Below are 20,015 nucleotides of genomic sequence, written 5' to 3' on the forward strand. Positions count from 1 at the left end.
TTAAGGTCAGAATTGGGGAACTCTGTTCTCTCTGTCCCACCAAAGGTCACCACAGGTCAGACACACTCTGATTTATGACACATAGAATGACTTGTGTGTTTTTTTTTCCAGTAGCCCTGCAGCCGTCATACATCTTTCATTCTCTCTTTGGATCTATAGATTATAGGTTGAAAACAGGAGGCACTTATTATCCTGTGAAAACTAGTATATACCTAGAGGTCCTTCCCTCCCATTTCCTTCCAGTAGTCAAAACCTTTGTGCAGCGCCAACAAAGAAACACACTCACACACACACACAGACGCACACAAAGGCAGTGAATCCCTCCTGCCCTGTTTGAAATCCAAGATGTCCTCCTGGCCTCTTAACCGTTACTCATCCTCTCTCCTTCTGATCTGAGCAAACCACAGAATCCCGTTTTACCCTGTGGGATCAAACTTGTGATCGCGGAGGAGCAGGAGGCTAACGGCAGCTCGAGCTCCTGGGGCGTATGCCGGCAAATTAAAGGCCTGTTTTATGGGCTCATATAGACTTTGTTTGGGGCTACCCCCCCTCTATAGCTTCAGCAGGGGAGAAGAAAAGAATCACCTCCCGCTCCCGGCTGCACTCGGGGCGAGCGCTCGATGAAATTGTCGTGTTTTCGAGTCGATGAGGAGAGCGGCACACCTGTCCTCTCCTGAAGCCTTGATCCCGGGAGGCCAGGTGTGAAGAGAGAGAGAGGGGGTCTGCAGATGTGAGGACGGTGACGTCTCCGACACGACGTCCTCATACACATGGAAACCCACAACACACACACACACACACACAAACACAGCCAGGACACACACACTATATACAGTAGCCCAAATGCGTGAAATGAAATCTAACACATTTTTGAGTGTGAGCCGTCTCGCCGACATGCATGGACACACAGAAGAAACATTGCACATTGCCCCCCCCCCCCAACAAGTGCGGACAACGATTCTTCCTGAACATCAGAAGCATAGCAGGATGGAGGCTGTGGGGGTCTTACTGTATTTCACATCAAGTCTGGGTTGCATGTCTGGAGGAGAGAAGCTGTGATCATACACAACCCTGTGTGTGTCTGTGTGTGTGTGTGTGTGGGGGGGGGGGGGGCGGGTAGATAGCACAGGGCCTCCTGTGCCTCAGTTGTGTCAGACTCAGACTTGCAGGGGTACTTTCCACATCTAGGGTTACTCTGCAGGTTCCGACAGGCCGACTGGCAGCTCACCACAGCAGCAGGAAAGTCATTACACCATCAGATGTGGGTCTGTGTTTGTGTGTGTACCATCACGTCTACTGCACTTCTGCTCTGTGACACATGAAGAAGGTCAAGGGGGGGCTTTGTTTGAACCTGGCGAGGGGGGAGGGAACGCATTTATCAAAGTGAAGTCTCAGGGAAACTTCTTTAACTTGCATGTCTGAAAATCAGGACTTCAATTCATAAAGTAAAGTATTATCACCTAATCCAGAATAAATCAAGGTTTCAGGATTAGTGCTGAACTTTGAAATCACTTGAATCATTGAGTTTTAACCATCAAAGTTCACTTGATGTCACAAGTGAATTAGTCCCGATATTCCATTTGCACTTAGATTATTCATTCATCTGGTCCCATGTTATAAATGTTCTCTATGATTGGAACCTTCTGAAACCTGAGATCCTTATTTGCATTGTAACATCATATCTACAGAAGAACATGTCCCTAATAAATCCTTCACTGTAGAATAATGAATCTATTGTCAAAAACAAACAAAGCAGTTCAAATACCACAGGAGAGTTACGCACTGAGCTTGAACCTTCATGTCCCCGTTAACCAAACCGTCCCCAATTAGTTTAATTTGCAAAGTTAGTAAAACATTAATTCATTTAAAGAGTAAAGTGCTGTTATTAAAAACCATGTTGACGTTGCCCTGATGTGAGGTCAACTGAGAGTTTCCCCGCGGTTCAGGTTTGATTTAACAACTGTTCCCCATTACCTCACTTATTCAATCTCCTTCGAGCAGCAGGACATGTCCTCTGGATGTCCTCTCCCCCCCCCCCCCCCCCCCCCAGAACAGCTCTGGAAAGGTGAGGATAACAATCTGAGATATGAGGAAACACAAACACATCAGAGGTGGTTCCTTTTGAGATCTTTTATATTCCTGTATTTTAAAATTTGTGAGTGATTCTTCTGTCTTCTGTATTTTCAGGGGCAGAGAAGAGAAACCAGAGGATCTCACCGCTCCACGCTGAGAACCTTCAACCACGTGGCCCACGGCAGCAAATTTAAGATCACGTTTTTAAATCATATGAAGTTGCGATCTTCTCCCGACCTGGTGCTAGCTCGGCTCTCTTTGGTTGCTTGGCCGCGTGTTTTTACGTTTTTGTTTTATTTGGCTAAAGCTCCAGTTTGCGGTCAATAGTTCACGGGGCGAGGATCGAGGGAGAGATGAATAAAAGGTTGTTTTTATATTCACGATTTGCATGAGCGAATGTCCAAAGTTTGCTGGAGACAATAGTATAAATACAACCCGGAGATACCATCATTACCATCAACACTCCTTCCTCCCAGTCAGTCTAAACTGGGACCAGATGTTTTCATATTCATGTCAGTTGTGCAGCGAACCCGATCGTCCTCCGGTTCACAGACTGAACTGGTTTGTGTGTGTTCGCAGCCTTAAGTCAACTGGAGGCTTTTCACTGAGTGACTGTGGAAACCGGTAAAGTCTCTTTTCTGCACCGTATCAAACCATCCACACACTTTTCTCTTCAGTGTTCCGTGTCGGTATTTGAAAACAAGCACTGAGTGAAACGTTTGAAAATATTTTTTTATACAAATTCATGTGTTCAGATGATGTTGTTATTGGAGTGTGCACACTGCAGAATCAACCCCGCTCCGAGCCAGCAGACATCCACCGTGTGGCCCAGCCGCCTGCCCCCTCGGACACCGCGTCTTCTCCACTTTGAACCTGACTCGCTTCTCCAAAAACAAAGCCCTCGGGCCGGTAAGAGGGAACATGGGGATCGGGTCCCTCGTGGCTGATGCTTGGGAGTGATAGGGGGGGGGGGGGTTCTTCTTGGAGACTAATTGAAATAACCTGGACAGGGTAGGCTTTGAAGATCTTACCCGCATGTGAACACTGGTTCCTAACTGGTGCTTGTGCAATGCTGTATCCGTTACCATCTCCCTCCCACGCTGCTGCTGCCGCTCTGTCAGGCCTCGGGGACCCGTGGGACCGTTTTCACATTAAAACATTCATGTTCTTTATGAGCAGACATTTGTTTCACATGCACCCGCTGCACATGTGTGGTTACCAGGTAGTGAAACGAGTCCCGACACCCTCACAAAGGAGGACTGAGCCGCCCTGCGTGTCGCTCTATGAGGTCGCTCTGCAGCATCGGCTCAGATTGGACTCGCTCGCTGTGTAATCTCCTAACTGGGTGCAAAACTCCCTGCTTTCATGTGTCAGTGCTGCCGGCTCTGTGTGCCCAGTCAGACGCTGATTCATTGTGTACGGATGAAAGTCAAAGGCTTTTCATCTGTGTGTGTGTGTGTGTGTGTGTGGGGGGGGGGGTTCTGACGTTTGCTTATCATCCCAACAACCCGGCGAAATTAGTTCAGTCAAACTCAAACACGAGCAAATGCTAATGTGCTCTGTGGAAACCTGTTGCTTTCACGTGGGACTTTTTCCATTTCTCAGATCTGCGCTTACATCCCGGGATTATGGAGGGAGGCTTCTGAAGTGGCTTTTTGGATGAGGCCTTTGTTTTGGGTGTGCTTTTCCTGTTTCATGTCAACTCCAGCTTTGCAGCTGTGCTTTGTCCCTTATCTCCTAATGCTTCATGGGTGAGCAGCGGCTTCTGATGCTCACTCCAAATTTGAAGGCGTAGCTCGAAAATAAATATTGATTTCAGGATTAAGGTGTTTGCCCAGACACAGACTTTTGTATTTGAGTGTGTCACTGACAACGTGAACACTTAACGTGTGTGTGTGTGGGGGGGGGAATTTCAGTTAAGTCGGCTTTTGTTGCAACTTTATTTTAACAGTGTCTGTTTACAAAGAGGACAATCCTAAAATAAATTAGATTGAACATTAACTCATGACAGAAAATCCAAATGGAGCTCAGTGGAGCACAAACCGCTGCCAAGGCCCAACGGCCCCCTGATGAAACCACATTAGAATTCAGATCTGCACTAAATTACACACAAATATAAAAAAATGTCCTTCCAATCTTAGAACATTTCCAGGATCTGCCCTCTGATCTGGATCTGAACCAACATTTAAAGACTTTTTACCGTCTACATAACATCCCTCAACTAAGTTTTGTGTAGTTTTTGTGTTTTCTAATCTGCAAATAAACAAACCAACAAATAAATGGACAGGAGTCAGAAAATAACCTGAGGTAACACATGTTTATGTTTGATATATATGTAAAGGATATGATCTACATTTTAAAGATGAACTCATGCTGATGACTTCCACCTTTTAATTTCCTCATTATTGGTCTTCCTGAATCTGTTTTGACGTGTTGACATTTTCCAATTTCCTGTAATTTCCTTCATTGCTTTGATTCAAAGGATAATAAACACATTTTCACGAGCTCAATAAGCTGAAACCAGAGCTGCCGACCTGTCCTCAGCTTCGTCCACTGTCCGACCCGGAGCTGAACCTCACAGAAGTGACCCTGCAAACACAAACTGCTCATGACGTTAACACTCAGTATAACTTTATCACTCACAGGCCGGCTACTGGTGTCCCCCCCCCCCCCCCCCCCCCCTCTCAGTCATCAACATCAGAGGCTGAACCTCATCCCCCGAGGCTCTGTAATCCACTCAGCAGCCGGCAGGACCCACGGCTCATTTTTCATTGCAGTCAGTTCTTTTTATAATGGAGCACGTCATTCTGCCGGGCCACAGAAGAGGCAGATACCTCAGTTTACTGCACCACAGACGAGCGCAGCAGAGCAGCACAGACGCAGCGCGCCCAGTCCGCCCATACAGATGTTCCTCCGTGCCCAACACAGGAAGCCATTAAAGAGCAAATCAATCAGTGGGCGCTGTGGAAAGTGGGGGGGGACCAGCCTCCGTGGAAGGCCTGTGGAGGGGCACACTGCCAGGGGCGGGAGACGCACTACCCAGCTCGTACCAAATATAAATTCACTGCAGGGCTCCTGGAAACCCGTGTTTTCATAAACATGGGAACTGGGTGGAAGCGATTTCCCGATTTGGAGCGATTCAAATGCAAAACAGTGGAGGGCCCTGACAAAAGAGGAGCGAGAGGAGAACATAAACACAGACTCGATAGCGTTGGCCCCTTGTTTGCCTGAAGGGGGGGGGAAATATTTTCAAAAGCTCATTCTCATCCTTGAAATCATTTTAGTGCCGTTAATCCTCAAACAACATTTCCCGACTCAAAGGGGATTCAAACCTTTTTCAAAATGGAGCTTTTATGCACGGAGCAACTCATAAATAAAGATTTGCATCGTGGCACTTCTTCATGCGGGTGGGGTGGGGGGTTGGGGGGGGGAGGATAAAGTTGTTCTCTGGTCCCGGCTGTTTATTTTTCCTTTGGAAGAAGTTCAGCCCCTCACAGACACAAACTCTTTTTTCACTGAGCTCAACCTACCGGCCCTGAGACCTGCTTCCATCGGTTCCACTCACATCACACCTGCAGCCGGGGATTGTTTGAAATTGTTGAAACATTTGAAATCGTTAATTTGTTTTGACATGTCAGTGCGAGACATCTTCATCCATCCATCCATCCATCCAGGGGAGAAGCTTCAGTCCCGAGATCTAATCTGTCAAAGGGGGAAACTTAATCCTCGTACACCTTCAAGTGGCAGAGTGTAAACCTGACTCAGTCGCTCCCTCGCCTGGAGTCGGGTGATAGCACCTGTCTGTTAGCGCAGATCAAAAAATGTTTCAAAGTCACAAACGCAGCCATGGGAATTCCCATCGAATCCAGGCCCAGAATCCCACAGATCATCTGGGACTTTGTTCTTACCATCAGTGATAGAGCTCCGCAATCCCCCCCCAGCCATTACGCTTAATGATCTGCTTAGCTGGCCGCGTTACGCCAAAGCTGGTTCCAGGAAGAAAGACGACTTCAAAAGGAACAGTTCCCCCCCCACGCTTGGTTTGTGTTTCCCCCCCCCCCCGTTCTCTCTCTGCTTATCGTGCACTGTGGAACCTGAAGGATGCACCGACACGATAAAGAAGGAATTAAATCTCTGAGCTGTGTACGTGTGGTTTCGTCTTAAGGATTTTGTGTGTGTGTCTGTGTGTGTGTTTGTGTGTGTGTGTGTGCACGCTGTCTGTAGCCTTGTCATGTTATGTTGCACAGACACCACACACACAGACTCACAAGTGGAACATCTGGTTCAAGGCCAGACTTGCTCCGGTCTCTGGCTGTCATTAGTCGTCTTAATGAAGAACATCGTTATATTCAGTGAACCTGCAGTGTTTCTTCTCCATCACTGAATCTGGGGCAGGTTGTTCCTCTGCTTCTCTCAACGTCCTCTCATCTGTTAATATGAATTCAAGAGAGGACTCATTCACTGTCGCTTTTTTGACACTATATTTCTCTCAGTTGTGAAGATAGTTAGCCCCGATTCTGAGGCCCCAGAGGAAGATATACTGTCTAGACAAACTTTGAATCTTTGTGTGTGTGTGTGTATACCTGCTTGGGAAAATAAAATATCTCATATCACAAGAACCCATCGAAGGACCTCATACTTTTTTACCGCTTGTTCTCTCTTCTCTCGTCTCAACCCACAAGGTCAAAGATGTGAGAAGTGTTCACGTCCCGGCTCTAATTGAGAAGAAGCAGCGACTGCATGTTATTCATATTCATCTACCAGAGGACAGACTATAAACACGTCTTTACATTTCTGTGTGAGATGTAACAAGTTGATTGATAAACTTCAAGAGGTGTTGGAGTGAAAGGAAAAGAAACTCATCCACTTTAGATAATGTGGTAAACGTAGATATCTCTTTAACTCTCAATGTGACAAACTCAGATGTCAGTTCTCAACTCTCTCCACTTTCTTTTCCTTTGGTTTCTCTGTGATCTTCCAGAGTCTGTCATGCCTTCTGAGGGGAGAGTGTGACGCCTGCATGGAGGACACGGCTTCCTCTCACTATAGTTTCATTTCATATCTGGGACTGAGCTGTGGTGGGACACCTGCCAAACATCAGCTCCACAGCGGCCGTGCAGGGGGGTCGTCTTGTTTACAGCCCGAAACCATAAACCTGCAAACAGACATGTGCTGCTGGGACCTGTGGCCTGAGTCCCCCCCCCGTGGGTTGTGTGTCACTGTTTAGATCTAACACCACTAAACTGTTTTCTGTTTTCACTTGGCCACAATCTTCTGAAATGAAACATGACGTCAAGACGCTTTTCATCTCTCGTCCAAACAACGCGACCCAAACACCCGACGTGAGGATCCTCACCGAACGTTTCCCATCAGCGGTTTACTCTTGTTTGTGTGTGTGTGTGTGGGGGGGGGTGGTAGCGTCTGGCCTTAATATACTCAGCGAGGTTCAAACCCCCCGGAGTTGTTTTCTGTTTGAAGAAGACTCTGGGTTGAGTTTGATACGTGTGGTGACCACTTCTCTGCACTCGATTGAAGACCATCAATTCCAAATGGAAAGAAAATGTCCTATTTCAGCTGGGGGGGGGGGGGGGGGATGCTTGGCTTCTCTCCACAGTCCAGATGCAGATTGGGTTTAATTGGAGACTCTAAATTGATTGTGTCTTTGTATACGTCAGATTTGAGATATACGTGATTTCCTTGAACTAATTGTGTTTTTCCAGAAACGCGTCCTGTCTTCCTCTCCGCCTCTAAATCTGTTTCCTTCTCCTCCTCCTCCTCCTCCTCCTTCTCCTTTAAAGAGCGATGTTACAACACACATTCCGGAGGGTGTCGCCCGCCCGGGGCCTAATTAGAGACCCAGGAGGACGATCAAGACGGATGACGGCTGTGTGTGTCAGCGGGGTGAGGCGGGGGGGGGGGGGGGGGGGGGGGGTGCAGTGGCTGCTGGTTAACGTGCAGGTGGCTCAACCTAAACATTGTCTTTTATCTTGGCTTTGAACACGGTGGAGCTCAGGGGCCTGCAGGTGTGTGTGTGTGTGGTTGTGTGTGTGTTGTGTGTGTGTGTGTGGTTGTGTGTGTGTGTGTGTGTGTGACTGAGGGGGTGTGCTGGTACAGATAGGGCCAGAGGCAGTCGTTCGTCAAGGCGAGTCGTCTTCGGCCGAGCTTCGCCGGGGTCAGAGGGTGACACGGTAATGTGCGTTGTGTTGTGTATGCAGCCCCTAATGATGTGGATCATACAGAGTGTGTGAGGCTGCTGCTGGGTCGCACACACACACACACACACACACACGGATGAGCAATGGTCCTGACTCAGACGTTTGTGTCTTTTGTTTTTATTTCATGTAATGAGCCGAGTTGTGTGTCACTGAGGGAAACGAGTTCGGCAGCAAACACTGACTCAGTCAAAGACAAACACACGGTCGTCATCATCCTTTTACCAGTCAAACCAGTAAGAAACTGTACTGTAGATTTCCTCCAGCCACTGGGACGTGCTGGTTTTAAAGGACTGGTTCAGTTGATTGGTTTTTATATGATTAGGTTTTAACACGATTTCCTGCTACCGCTCTAATTCGACCATCCACCCAATAATAACCTGTCTCATGCAGTCGATCATGATCTTTATTCAAATAAGTATCTCTACATAATCCACAGAGCGATGGACTGAGACCAGGTTCCATTGAAACTGCTCTATGATGGTTTTCATTTTCAATCATTCAATCATTTTTATTTCCTCCAACACTTATAAACCCAAAGATCTGCAGTGAATGACTGTGTGAGACAAAGAGAACAATAGTGTAATTTAAAAAATGGTTCTGAATTCTGAATTAATTCAATCAAGCCGCGCCAATTTGCGCACACTCATCAATATCAGTCCACTTGACATGTCTGCTTCTTTTCATTAAGATCCACGAGTGATTCCCAGAGAAATTGGTGAAAAGATAAAAAAGCCTTTCATAATGTTGAAGGATATCAGATCTGACCCAATCAGATATTGTGGCTGGATCCAGACCAACCTGTTGACAATCCGAGTGACAAACAGATGAACAGATGTGAAACCTCTGAAGGTGAAATCCTGAGAAATCCAGATTTGTTATCTTTGACCACTTCTCACTTCTGTGGATTATCTCCAAAAACCAGATTATCACCCAGTAGAGCCTGATTCCTCCACCAAGGCCCAACAGTCCATCAAACCACATTTAAACTCACGAGATTCTTATTTGGAATCGGCACAGAAACGGATTAATAACAGCTCCTAAAACATGACAATCTTTTATCAAGATCCATGATTTATTATCTGAGAAATCACAGAAGACGTTGTAAACCACACGTGTCATCACCAAGTGAATCTGTCCAGTGCTTGTTGTTTTTTTTGAAAGAACACGCTGCTGCTGTTAAGTTTTAAATGTCAATTTTAATAAGCAGTTAGAATCTTAAACACATTCCATCCTCCATCATTACACTGGAGTGGCAGCAAAGGTGTCAGTGACTCAATGTAAATACCAGAACAATCTGCAAAGAGTCATATTCAAATTTTTGGGGAAATCTGTGTCCCTTTAAGTTTTGCTCTCTCTCTCCTAAACTGATTGAAACGGACATGGAGCTGCGTTTCTCCACACCACAGATGTTGTGAACTCCTTCGGCAACAAAAACCTCCTTCTGCCCACAGAGGAGAGAAATGTGGCGTTAAGATTCACGGCCAGACGCTCGTGTTTACCGGAGAGAGGGACCAAGGACGTGACACAGTCCTGGCTCTTGAATTTCTTGAATTCAAAGTATCTGGGCCGACTTCTGATTCAGGCCTGAATATCTGCCCCTTCACAGGAGGTCAGGGTTTCTAACACGTCTCCCTGGATTCTTCTTTCTGTGACGTGACCTCCTGCCAGTCACCGCGGCCGCCCATCCTTAAAGCAGATAGGCACACGGTGTTCTCTGAGGAACTTCAGGTAATTATCGTGACCTTATTAAAACACAATTAAGCTTCACAAATGGCCAGAGATCAAAGTGTGAATGTCATGTGTGGAAGTGCCAAGTTTCATCTGGAGGGAAACAAAAACAAAAGAAAAAGAGAATTACAATAACTCCAGCCGACCACGAGGAATGTGGCCGGGCAGCGTGTGTGTACTCGCCCAACATGTGATCACACACACGCACGCACACGTGCACACACACCAAGAGAGAGAGAGAGAGAGAGACAAAGAAGACAAAGGGAGCCTTGCTGCCACTACTGTACGACATCATAGGGGAGATGGGGGTCTGCAACTCAGGATACTTCTCATGTGGGCACAGTCTCTGCTCAGTCTGATCAACACATCACGTACAGTCCCACATCGAAAGTCACTTCTTATTTTGGATCTGCACTAATTTCTCAAAACTCGTAAATATCAGTCCACTGTCCGATTTCTAAAAAATCAGGATTGATGAATTATTCTCCGAGGAATCAAGGAAAATATTGAAAAATGTCAAAGACTGAGATAAAACAATCCTGGATCCGGCCTCTGATTGTTTCGTGACCCACATCAAGTTTCATAGCGATTAATTGTGTTGTTTTTGTGTGATCTTGTTGACGGAGTAAATAATAACAATACAAAGGAGTCGTTCAAAATCTTTCACTGCCTCCAGTTTGTCACAAGAGAATATGTTATGGATTTTGTTTGGCTTTGGACTTGTTATCAAACAATAATGATGATGAGACAAATTGTTAGACAGATTTGTTGTCACCTCCATCAAAGTGAACAAATCAGACACACACGGAAATTATTAAATTAAAATCCAGTTGAAAGTAATGACATAAAGAGGTAATGATGTCTTTATGAGTATTAATTAGGTGCAATGGGTTGGTGCCATACTGTGATACTACATAATCATTATCAGCAGTGTTACCGCAGTGTAGCTCATTTAAACTACTTTATATACTCAGTAGTTTAGTTTAATCTATAAAAAATATCATATTTTTTAAATGCATCATGTTTTCAAATGTTAAATCTTAATCTGCAAGGTTACTATCTACAAAGTAAGAGCTCAGTAGTGAAATAAAAAGGTTTGATTTTTTTCAAGTAAAGTTCCTAAAAGTTGTAACAAAAATTGTTATTTTCTGTCTGTTATTGGATTCTAAACACTTATATTATAAATCCACTGAAAACTATCTGTCACCCAGCTGTCATAGAACTTTGGACGTCTCAGTTAGAGCTGCAGAAAACTGTCAGTGTTGATAAATTAAAATAACTCTCTTCCTCTCAGACAGTCTCAGTTTTTCCCTGTGATATAAGTGGATTTGTTTTTTTTAAGCAGACAGCATCTGAAGGCCACAGTTACATTTCTCCAAAGTGCCTACGTCATGCTGCACGACTTCTGATCGCTTTCCCAGTGCACCCCATCTCAACCCAGTCGGTTTTGGCAAAATAAATGTTGGGCCTGTCCTCTAACACAGTGATGAGCTCATGCTGAGGTTTCTCTATTTTTAGGCTCAGTCACTGGATGTTTTTTTTTCAGGGCTTGGACACTTCTACTCAGGACTTCCTGCTGTACTGCGATGGAACACTAGAGGTCGCTGTTTCACATTGAAGGTGCAGCGAGGTGAGCAGCACTGACACAGGGAGGATACACCTGTTTCTGTCCAGTGAAGAAGTCACTTTCTGTCAGTTGTTCAGATTCATTTATGCAGAAACACCACCAGCCTCAAAGTGAATGTCTGGAACTAATATTCAAACTTTATCTGCTCATCTGTTCATGCAAGTTCTGAAAAAGAAAAACACCCATGAGTACAGTTGCTCATTCCCACCACAGGATCTTTCTAAAACACAGAAGTATAAAAACACATATATATCTTTTTTATATATATTACTACTTTCTTTCATCACAGCTCTAACAACAGGAGCAAAAAACTGAATTCTGCCCTCGAAGAAATACGTCAAATTTCACAGATCTGAATTAAATCTCAATCTATCAGCTCCACTGCTCTTCCAGGATCCTCCCTCACTGTTAAACCCTTTTTATTAGGTAGCTTTTATAATTATTTATCTCCAAGGACTTGGTATTATGTGTGACATAACCCAGGGGTTACCAAATTTTAAAGGAAACCTCACTTCAGAGTTAGACCCTAACATAGAATCCACTTATTGTGAGTCTGTGCTGCTCCTACAGGGAACTGTGTTACTTTCTGGTAACTCTGATATGTGCCATCACCCCCCCATAATGTGAAAAGACCTGAGAGTAAATGCATGATGAGCTTATGCTGCTTAAAGGTCACGTTTTTATCCTCTGAAATCCAAATTCTTGAAGTTTCTATACGTGTTTGCTGTGATATTAGTTGTTATAAAACAGAAAGCAAATCAGTTTATCCTTTTTCTAACCTGCTGTTCATTGCACCAGAAGAGTCCAGCCTCCAACACCAGCACCACAACCCTCCCTTCCTCTCCTCCCTCCCTCTCTCCTCCTCCTCCTCGGCTTCCCCAGCTCTGCAGGTTGAATCTATTGCCCCTATTTCCTGTCACATGGTTTGGAAACAGGATCCCTGCTTTCTACTATCTGGTCCCGTGTCTGTGGTGTCAGTGCTGTAGTAGCTGCAGGAGCTGTGTGGAAGTTCATGGGACTTGTTTTACACCGGACTCCCTGCGCACACCCGGGCCGTCAGTCAGTGAGTCGGTCAGTGACTCGGTCGGTCCACCACCTCCACCCCGGCGGGCTGCGCATCCGTCCGTCCACCTGAGGTCCGCTCCCGACTCTTTAAACCTCACCATGGATTCGTGGACCGTCACCTCCGCGCTTCTCCTCGCTGGGTTTATTTCCTCCGCAGCTCTGAACCATTTCGAAACCGGTAAGACGCAAACTTTTTTTCCCCCTGCTTCCTCCCTTCTCTTCCTCCGAGGATCTGTCCCGGTGACTGCGTGCGTCGCGTCTCCAGAGTTGATCTTTTACGCACACTTTACGCAGCAGAAAACACGTTGATTCTTATGCTACGGGGGATTATTGTCTTCTTAGCTGTCGTGCATGACACACATTGCAGTCGCAGTTAACTCCATTCATATATATTTCATCGCTTTGGTCCGAGGCACGGCACAGCACGGTTTCCCCAAACTGCACGCTGCCTTTAGTCTCATTTGCAGGATTGTGCAGCCGAAGATAATACAAAAAAAAGGGGGGGGGGGGGGGGGGGGCTTGTTGTCAAACGTGAGCAGGGAGACTGGCCCGATCAGATATTTCACTTCGCACCTTCAGGGTAAACACATCGGACTCGAAGCGATGTCCTCAGACCTGTGGAGTCCCGCAGCAACACGCCACCGACCGTGGATCAGTGTAAAATGTGCAGGGGAGGTTTAAAACCCACAGCAAACACGTCCACTGTGACACTACGGGTTGATCTTGTGAAACGTTGCGCTTTTAACCCAAAACCTGCAGCTTTTACGCACCAGACTCTCCAACGACAACAACGACCTCTTCTGCATCAGCGGCTCATCAGGCACATCCCAGCACGCTCCTCCACTCAGCTCATGTTCAACCGTTTCGTGGCAAGAACGTGTTCATCCACACTGTGAAGTCACTGGTGTTTGTCTTTAATTGAACCACACAGAGATCTGCCACCCTCCTCTTCCTCCTCCCTGAAACCCTTCATCTCAATCATCAGATTCGATCCATGTAATTCACCATCCACTTCACACCATTACGCAGCGAGAGGCTCGAGTCCTTGCGCTGAACTTCAAAGTTCACAGCTTATAGTCTTTCGTTTTCCCTCGAGGCTGAATATTCAGATTTAAAGTGAATATCTAATAAGGATGACCGCACTAACCCTCGGCTGCTCCTCGCTGTAATTTGCGCCGCGTTTCATGTCGCAGCAGCAAATCCTCGTGCTTTCCTTTTTAATTTTTTTGTCTCTTAATTATAGCCTTGCATCTGAAATTAGAGGGTCCGCCATCTGGGCTAGTGCGTAAGTACTCCCATGTGTACCTATGTATTAACAAAGTATTTAAAGCGACGGTATTCCCCCTCATAACACTGGAGCAGGAGAAGAAAGAGGCACGTTTGCTGCAGTAAAACAATAATTTCATGCGTCTATAAGAAGTCGGGCCCTTGACTGTTTCATGCTCGTGATTCTCTGACATGTTTGACTCTGCAATTAAAGGGTCAAACTGAATATGACACCTTAAGGAGAAATCCACCTGGAAGCTCCTCTGCACTTAACTCTACTCTAACTGTCACATAGTTGTTTACATGTGCAGAAAATGTGTGTAACTGCAGGACAGTGCTCATAGATGGATGGATGTATGGATAAGCTTTGTTTATATACAGCAGCTCTCATACTTTACAACATTGAATTTGGCTCACGTGCGAAGAGATGAAGAACATAATGAACATAAAAAACTGCTTTATAAAATCAATATATATATAAAACCCAGGAGGTAAAACGGGAGATAAGTGTCTGAGGAGCAAAGACCACTGAAATATACTAATACATGGAGGTCAAGGTGACATATGAATGAAGATTAGATAGATAGATAGATAGATTGATTGATAGATAGATAGATAGATAGATAGATAGATAGATAGATAGATAGATAGATAGATAGATAGATAGATAGATAAGTAGATAGATAGATAGATAGATAGATAGATAGATAAACTTCATTAATCCATACAGTAAGAGATGTTGCACAAAAATCGATTAAGTATAGAAATGCAAAAAATACAAAATACACAGTTACATATAAAAGACAAAAGCCTTTTGAATAAGGCACAAATAAATAAACTGTAGTTTAATACCACCACACTTCCATATTGCCTAATACATGAATTATTCATCTTTTCCACTTAACCAGGAACAGCTCTTTGAGATGCAGCATCTCCTCTGCCGGGATGTCCTGGGCAGATAACACACAACAGACACATATCATGGAAAATGAAACACACATGTTGAAGGAGATGACATTGTTCCATGAAACTTGAAGTTGAGTGTCTCGCTGAGAATCAAAGAAGGAAGTCTTGGAGCTGATGTGTGATGCAGCCGTGTTGAGAAGTGAAGGAACCTCAGGGGGGACAGAAGGCAGAGCTGCTCAACACGTCTCATCGTCATCCTCTCTGTCAGAAGAATCCAGGACATGTCTTGTGATGTAATTAAGAAGTAACAATGTGGGCGTGTGCAAAAGTTTGAATTATTCACCGGCTGAGTTTTTTTGCCTTAACTGCCACAGCTGGGTCACGCAGCAGCTCATTGATGCTGAGGAGCCGGCGACTGTGACACGGCGTTGAAATCAATTCCACTGGAGTGCTCTCACTGTCACGGCAGACGGCGGCACTTCATGTTGCATTGTGGGATAATCGTGTTCTGTGATATGCACGCGCAGACAATATATACGTGTCTATATATAAACACTCACAGGCTCTAAGAGTAAAAGGGACGAGTGTAGCTGCGGGTGAGAGATGACGTGTTGGTCGGAGAAGCAGATAAGTGCCTTTATGGAACCTGTAATATGAGAACGGCCTCTTCCTCAACAGTGTGAGTCAACCGGTGACTCTCATCCATGATGTACCTGATGTCTCTTCCACCTGAGCTCAGGGGCCTTTGGCGTCGTGGACGGGCCCACGCTGGTTAATGAGCAGGGAATCGTTCTGTTCTCCAACTTCCTGTTGCCCCTGAACCTGTCCTACAGCGCCGAGTCGATGATGGGGTCCAGTGGGGAGAGTGAAAGACCCACAATGCACCTCTACGGACGTGTTATGTGAAGTCATGCATCGAGTTTTAGAAACAGAAAGGTCGAGGGTCTGAGGTCTGAGTTGCTGTCACGACGCTTCACCTTTGACGTGATCCTCTTTTGATTCAGCAGCAGGGGGAGCAGGCTGCTACATGCAGAGGTCACCTCTGACCTGCCCCAGGGATTCTCCGCCTAGAGGTCAGGGCGACGGTTAGAGGAGTCCTTCCTTGGGAATTTAACTGGCAGACAGTTAGCTTAGCTTAGCATTAAGGCAAGAACGAGTGGAGAAAGGCAACAAAGCCCAGATAACAACTGCTTAAGATCCAGGTCCACAATTTGCTATTCTAAAAATTCTATTACAGCCCAAAGTTAAACGACAAATTGTTATTGTCACATTTTAGCTTTTGGCTGTAACAAGTGTGATATAAATGATATAACGAGTTTACCAGTGAGCTGTGTACCCCTGTTTCCTTTCTTCATCCTGATCTAAGATCTTCAGGCTGCAGCTTCCTTTTTAAGAGAAGATATGAAAGTCTTGTCAATCAATCTTCTCCTCTGTCAGAGAGCAGATGAGCATTCTTCTTAAAATGTTGAACTATTGCTTTTAATAGTGTAGAGTGAGTCTTTAAATTGTTCCCCAATCTTCTGGTGACATTATTATATTATTCAAATGAAACAATACAATTAGATGTGGTCCATTCTGTGCCAGTCTGCAAAGAAGGGATGGTCAAGGTCCCGCCCCTACACAAGCTCGACCAATTGCGATTCAGTCTCAGCTGTCAATCCTTACGTCTCACCACATTTTTATAAGATGAGTTAACCAATTAAAAACCAAACTTAGTGGAACAATTTAAACTTATTTGAAAAGAGCTACCTAAAATGACATAAACCATTTTGGAGACTGAAGTACTTTCAGTTTTTAGTTTGGTCAGTGTCCCATGCACTAACAAGGAGGAGGTGGTGATCTGAACAAGGAACCAGCACAATCTGTGTATCGCTGCACTTTCTTCTACCTTTAAAGTAAAGCAGGGGTTGGGTTTGGTCGTGAGGCTTGAACAGGGCAGGATGTTAACATCAGGTTAACATCAGGCTGCTCAGTGTTTGGAGACGAGAACTGGCTTTCGAGCTTTCTTGTCATTCACGGTCTTTGCCAGTGCTGTGTATAAGTAGACGTGCATGAAGTATCACGGGGAATTCTGGCCTATCTTATCAAACTAAGTTGCCACAGGTGAAGCTGCTTGATTGTTTCCAGATGAGCTCTTTACCCTCATTCAACACTTCTCCTTCTCACTTGAAGCTGTGCAGGGCCCAGATAGAGTGATGGGTGCATGAATGACAGCATGTGTTTTGATTTCTCTTTGTAGCCTGACATGCTTATAAACCCGCTGCATAAACTGGCCGGCCACTGGTTCATCTGGCAGCGCTCAGCTTCTCCTGCTCCCGGACTGATCCCTGTCCAGCGGGGCACGATGTCGGCCTGGACTCCGTCTGATTCAGAGCCACGGACGGAACTGGGCGTAGCCGTGCAGCGTGGCAGAGCGTGGTTAAACACACTGTACAAGCTCCTGAACAGAAGCTCACACAGCTGAGCAGCTTCAGGAGGTTGACATGTGAAGGATCCGAGTCTATGGTGCATGGATTGTGTTTATTTGCAGCTGCTTGGCCTCAAGAGAGCGTTGGATGTCTGTGTCTCTGCTCGTCTACTGTCTGTTAAACGCAGGGGAAACCAGTGTCTTCACAACGTTTCCATGTTTGTATGATTCCCGTGTGTTATTGTGTGGATATTTCTGGCTCTCACTCCGACCTACATGCGTGTGGAGCTGCAGCTAACAATCGTTTTCATTATGAATTACTGTACAAGTTCAAAGTGATGTTATCCCTTGAAACGGCAGCCGAGGGAACTGCCTCACCACGAGCTCCGTTTCCGTCTGGAGCTTTTGATATCAGCATGTGATCTTCATCAGCAGATACAGTCGTCTGAAGCCCAGTTGTGTCGGAGTTGTAAATAAAACTAAAATCGACTTGTTTCTGGGCAGCGTGAGGAGGCCTGAGTCCACGTTGGCCCTGAATCTGAGGTCTGTGGATTATTTATGTCCATGCAATATCTGACAGTATAGTGAAAAAGCCCGAGGTCTCATCTTCAACTTGTTTTCAGTCCAAAACCAACAGATATTCAGAGAAAAATGATTTGAAATCAAAAGCAGCAAACGCAGAAAAGCTGGAAACAACAAACGCCTGATGAATTTTCTCGCTGGGCTCTGCTCCCGCTCCTCCACGGCCCTTCAGAGGATTAAGTGGTGTAGCTAATGGATGAATGATTCATTTTCGATCGCTCAACAATTCATTTTATCAGCTCATAATTTCAGCACTAACTGTAACCATCTGCAGTTCGAGTTTATTTTTTAAAGGGGCCACGTCAAACCGATGTGTCTCACGTCCATCTGTCTCATCTCCGACCTCGTAGAGACACTCCATACAGTGCAGGCTATGATTGGGTTCTGTCCTTTAACCTCTGAGACAGCGTGTCCTTTGTGTGTGTGTGTGTGTGTGTGTGTGTGTGTGTGTGTGTGTGTGTGTGAGGAGAGATGCTCCGGATCGTCTGCCTTGGAAGATAATGACAGACCATCTTCAGCCGTTTGAAGAAACACTAGCTTGTGTTGGCAGAGGTGAGGAGCGACAGTGGCTTCTTAAAGAGTTTAGCATGAGGGCTTCTGGTGTGCGGGCGGAAGCCTCTGTGCTGACTGAGGGGAGTGGCAGAGGGCATTGTGGGAAGAGGGCGACTTGGGTCTGCGTTTCAGATGTGGGCCCTGCGGTCCAAACCCCCCCCACCCCCCACCCCACCCCCTGCTTTCCGGTTCATAGAGATGGAAACCTCTCCTCCCTCGGTGAGCTTCTGTGTGGCAGGAGCAAGTTCAGACAAACCGCCGAGATGGATTGGTGTACTGTACAGTGTGTGTGTTAGTGTGTGTGTGTGTGTGTGTTTGTAGCTGGATGTGACTGTAGCAGCCAGTGGGAGTTTGAGACTTTGCTGAAGGCTGCTGCACTCCAGAGGATAGTCAGGCCCAATTTAGGACCAGATTCCCATTCCGATAATCGCTGGGGTCGTTCCAAACCAGTGGTCAGCCAGTGCCCATTATCTGCCCAAATACTCCAGAAGTGTGTTTTTTTAAGTTTGATATTTACGACCACCGGCTCCGACAGTTGTTTGCCAACAGCCATTAAAAGAAACTGAAGAAGAAGAAGAAGAGAAAACAGATTGTTTGTGAGATTCCAAGTCTGTGATGTATTTTATTACAAATGCAAAGTGTGTGGTCTGACATTTTGGCCAAATTGTCCAATGTGTGTGTGTGTTCTGAAGATTATCATATTAATAAAATCGGTTTAATCTGTCACTGTCATGTCTGTGGTCACTTAAAAGAGTTGAAAATCCATCGTCCTTCCAATCAGAAGGGAACACGTTGTAGTTCAGAAAATCAGAAGCAAATAAAGTAAATTAATTAAATGTGATAATGCTCCAGACATGGAGGGAGTGATAAATGTTCAGGGTCAGTCTGTGAGGTTTCATGAGTGTCACTAAACATCTCTCTCAGTGCCTCATGCCGTGTGACATTCATCACCCTGGTTATGAGATGGACTCAAGCCATTATCTTCATACCGCGGCATATCACGCCAAAACAATTTGCATGAATAGATTATTTTCTCTGAGGAAACACGAGTTTCAGAGTCGCTGCTCTCTTTCCCCGGCTCTTGAGACAATGCTTCTCCGTTGTCTTTGCCTCTCAAGGACACGCCGACGTGTTGGCATCAATCACGGGACAGGGACAATCCACCGGGCACAAAGGGTTGCATTTACTCTGTGCTCTCTCATCACTCATCGGAATGATGTGTAAACTGATGACTTGGCTGAGCACCGTAAAACTTTATCCCTCTTGAAATGTCCTTTGGGCCCCTGTCAGACCCGGTAGCACCGTCCCTCCTGAGCGAGCTGATCCCTGGACAGTTTGAAGATGCAGCTGCAGTGAGTGTGTCCTGGTTGTTTTCACCATAAACCTCCTCTGTGGGTTGCTTTCATGCATAATCAGGTGCACACATGGAGTCCTCGTAAATCTTCAGTGGAATGCACGAAGGGGTTAAACTCAGCAAGACAACAGAACTCACTAACAATAACCGTCTATATGACTTTTTAAGGGTTCTCCTCCTTAGAATCAAGGCTCTGAATGGGCTGAGTTACACGGCTGACTGTCTGGTTAACTACGTTCC

The 20,015-nt window shown here is 45.6% G+C and overlaps 1 protein-coding gene across 2 annotated transcripts in view; it reads left to right on the forward strand.

Moving 5' to 3' along the window:
- Positions 1 to 12,643: 12,643 nt before the first annotated feature.
- Positions 12,644 to 20,015, forward strand: part of kremen1 (kringle containing transmembrane protein 1) — a 50,102-nt gene continuing 42,730 nt past the window's right edge. For both annotated transcript variants that reach the window (XM_062381917.1, XM_062381918.1), the window contains exon 1: positions 12,644 to 12,886. In XM_062381917.1, coding sequence (XP_062237901.1) covers positions 12,808 to 12,886 — 79 coding nt within the window. In that variant the 5' untranslated portion in view covers positions 12,644 to 12,807. The remainder of the gene's footprint in view (positions 12,887 to 20,015) is intronic.

Source organism: Platichthys flesus, chromosome 3, assembly GCF_949316205.1.
Source record: "Platichthys flesus chromosome 3, fPlaFle2.1, whole genome shotgun sequence".
In the NCBI taxonomy this organism is placed as follows: Eukaryota; Metazoa; Chordata; class Actinopteri; order Pleuronectiformes; family Pleuronectidae; genus Platichthys; species Platichthys flesus.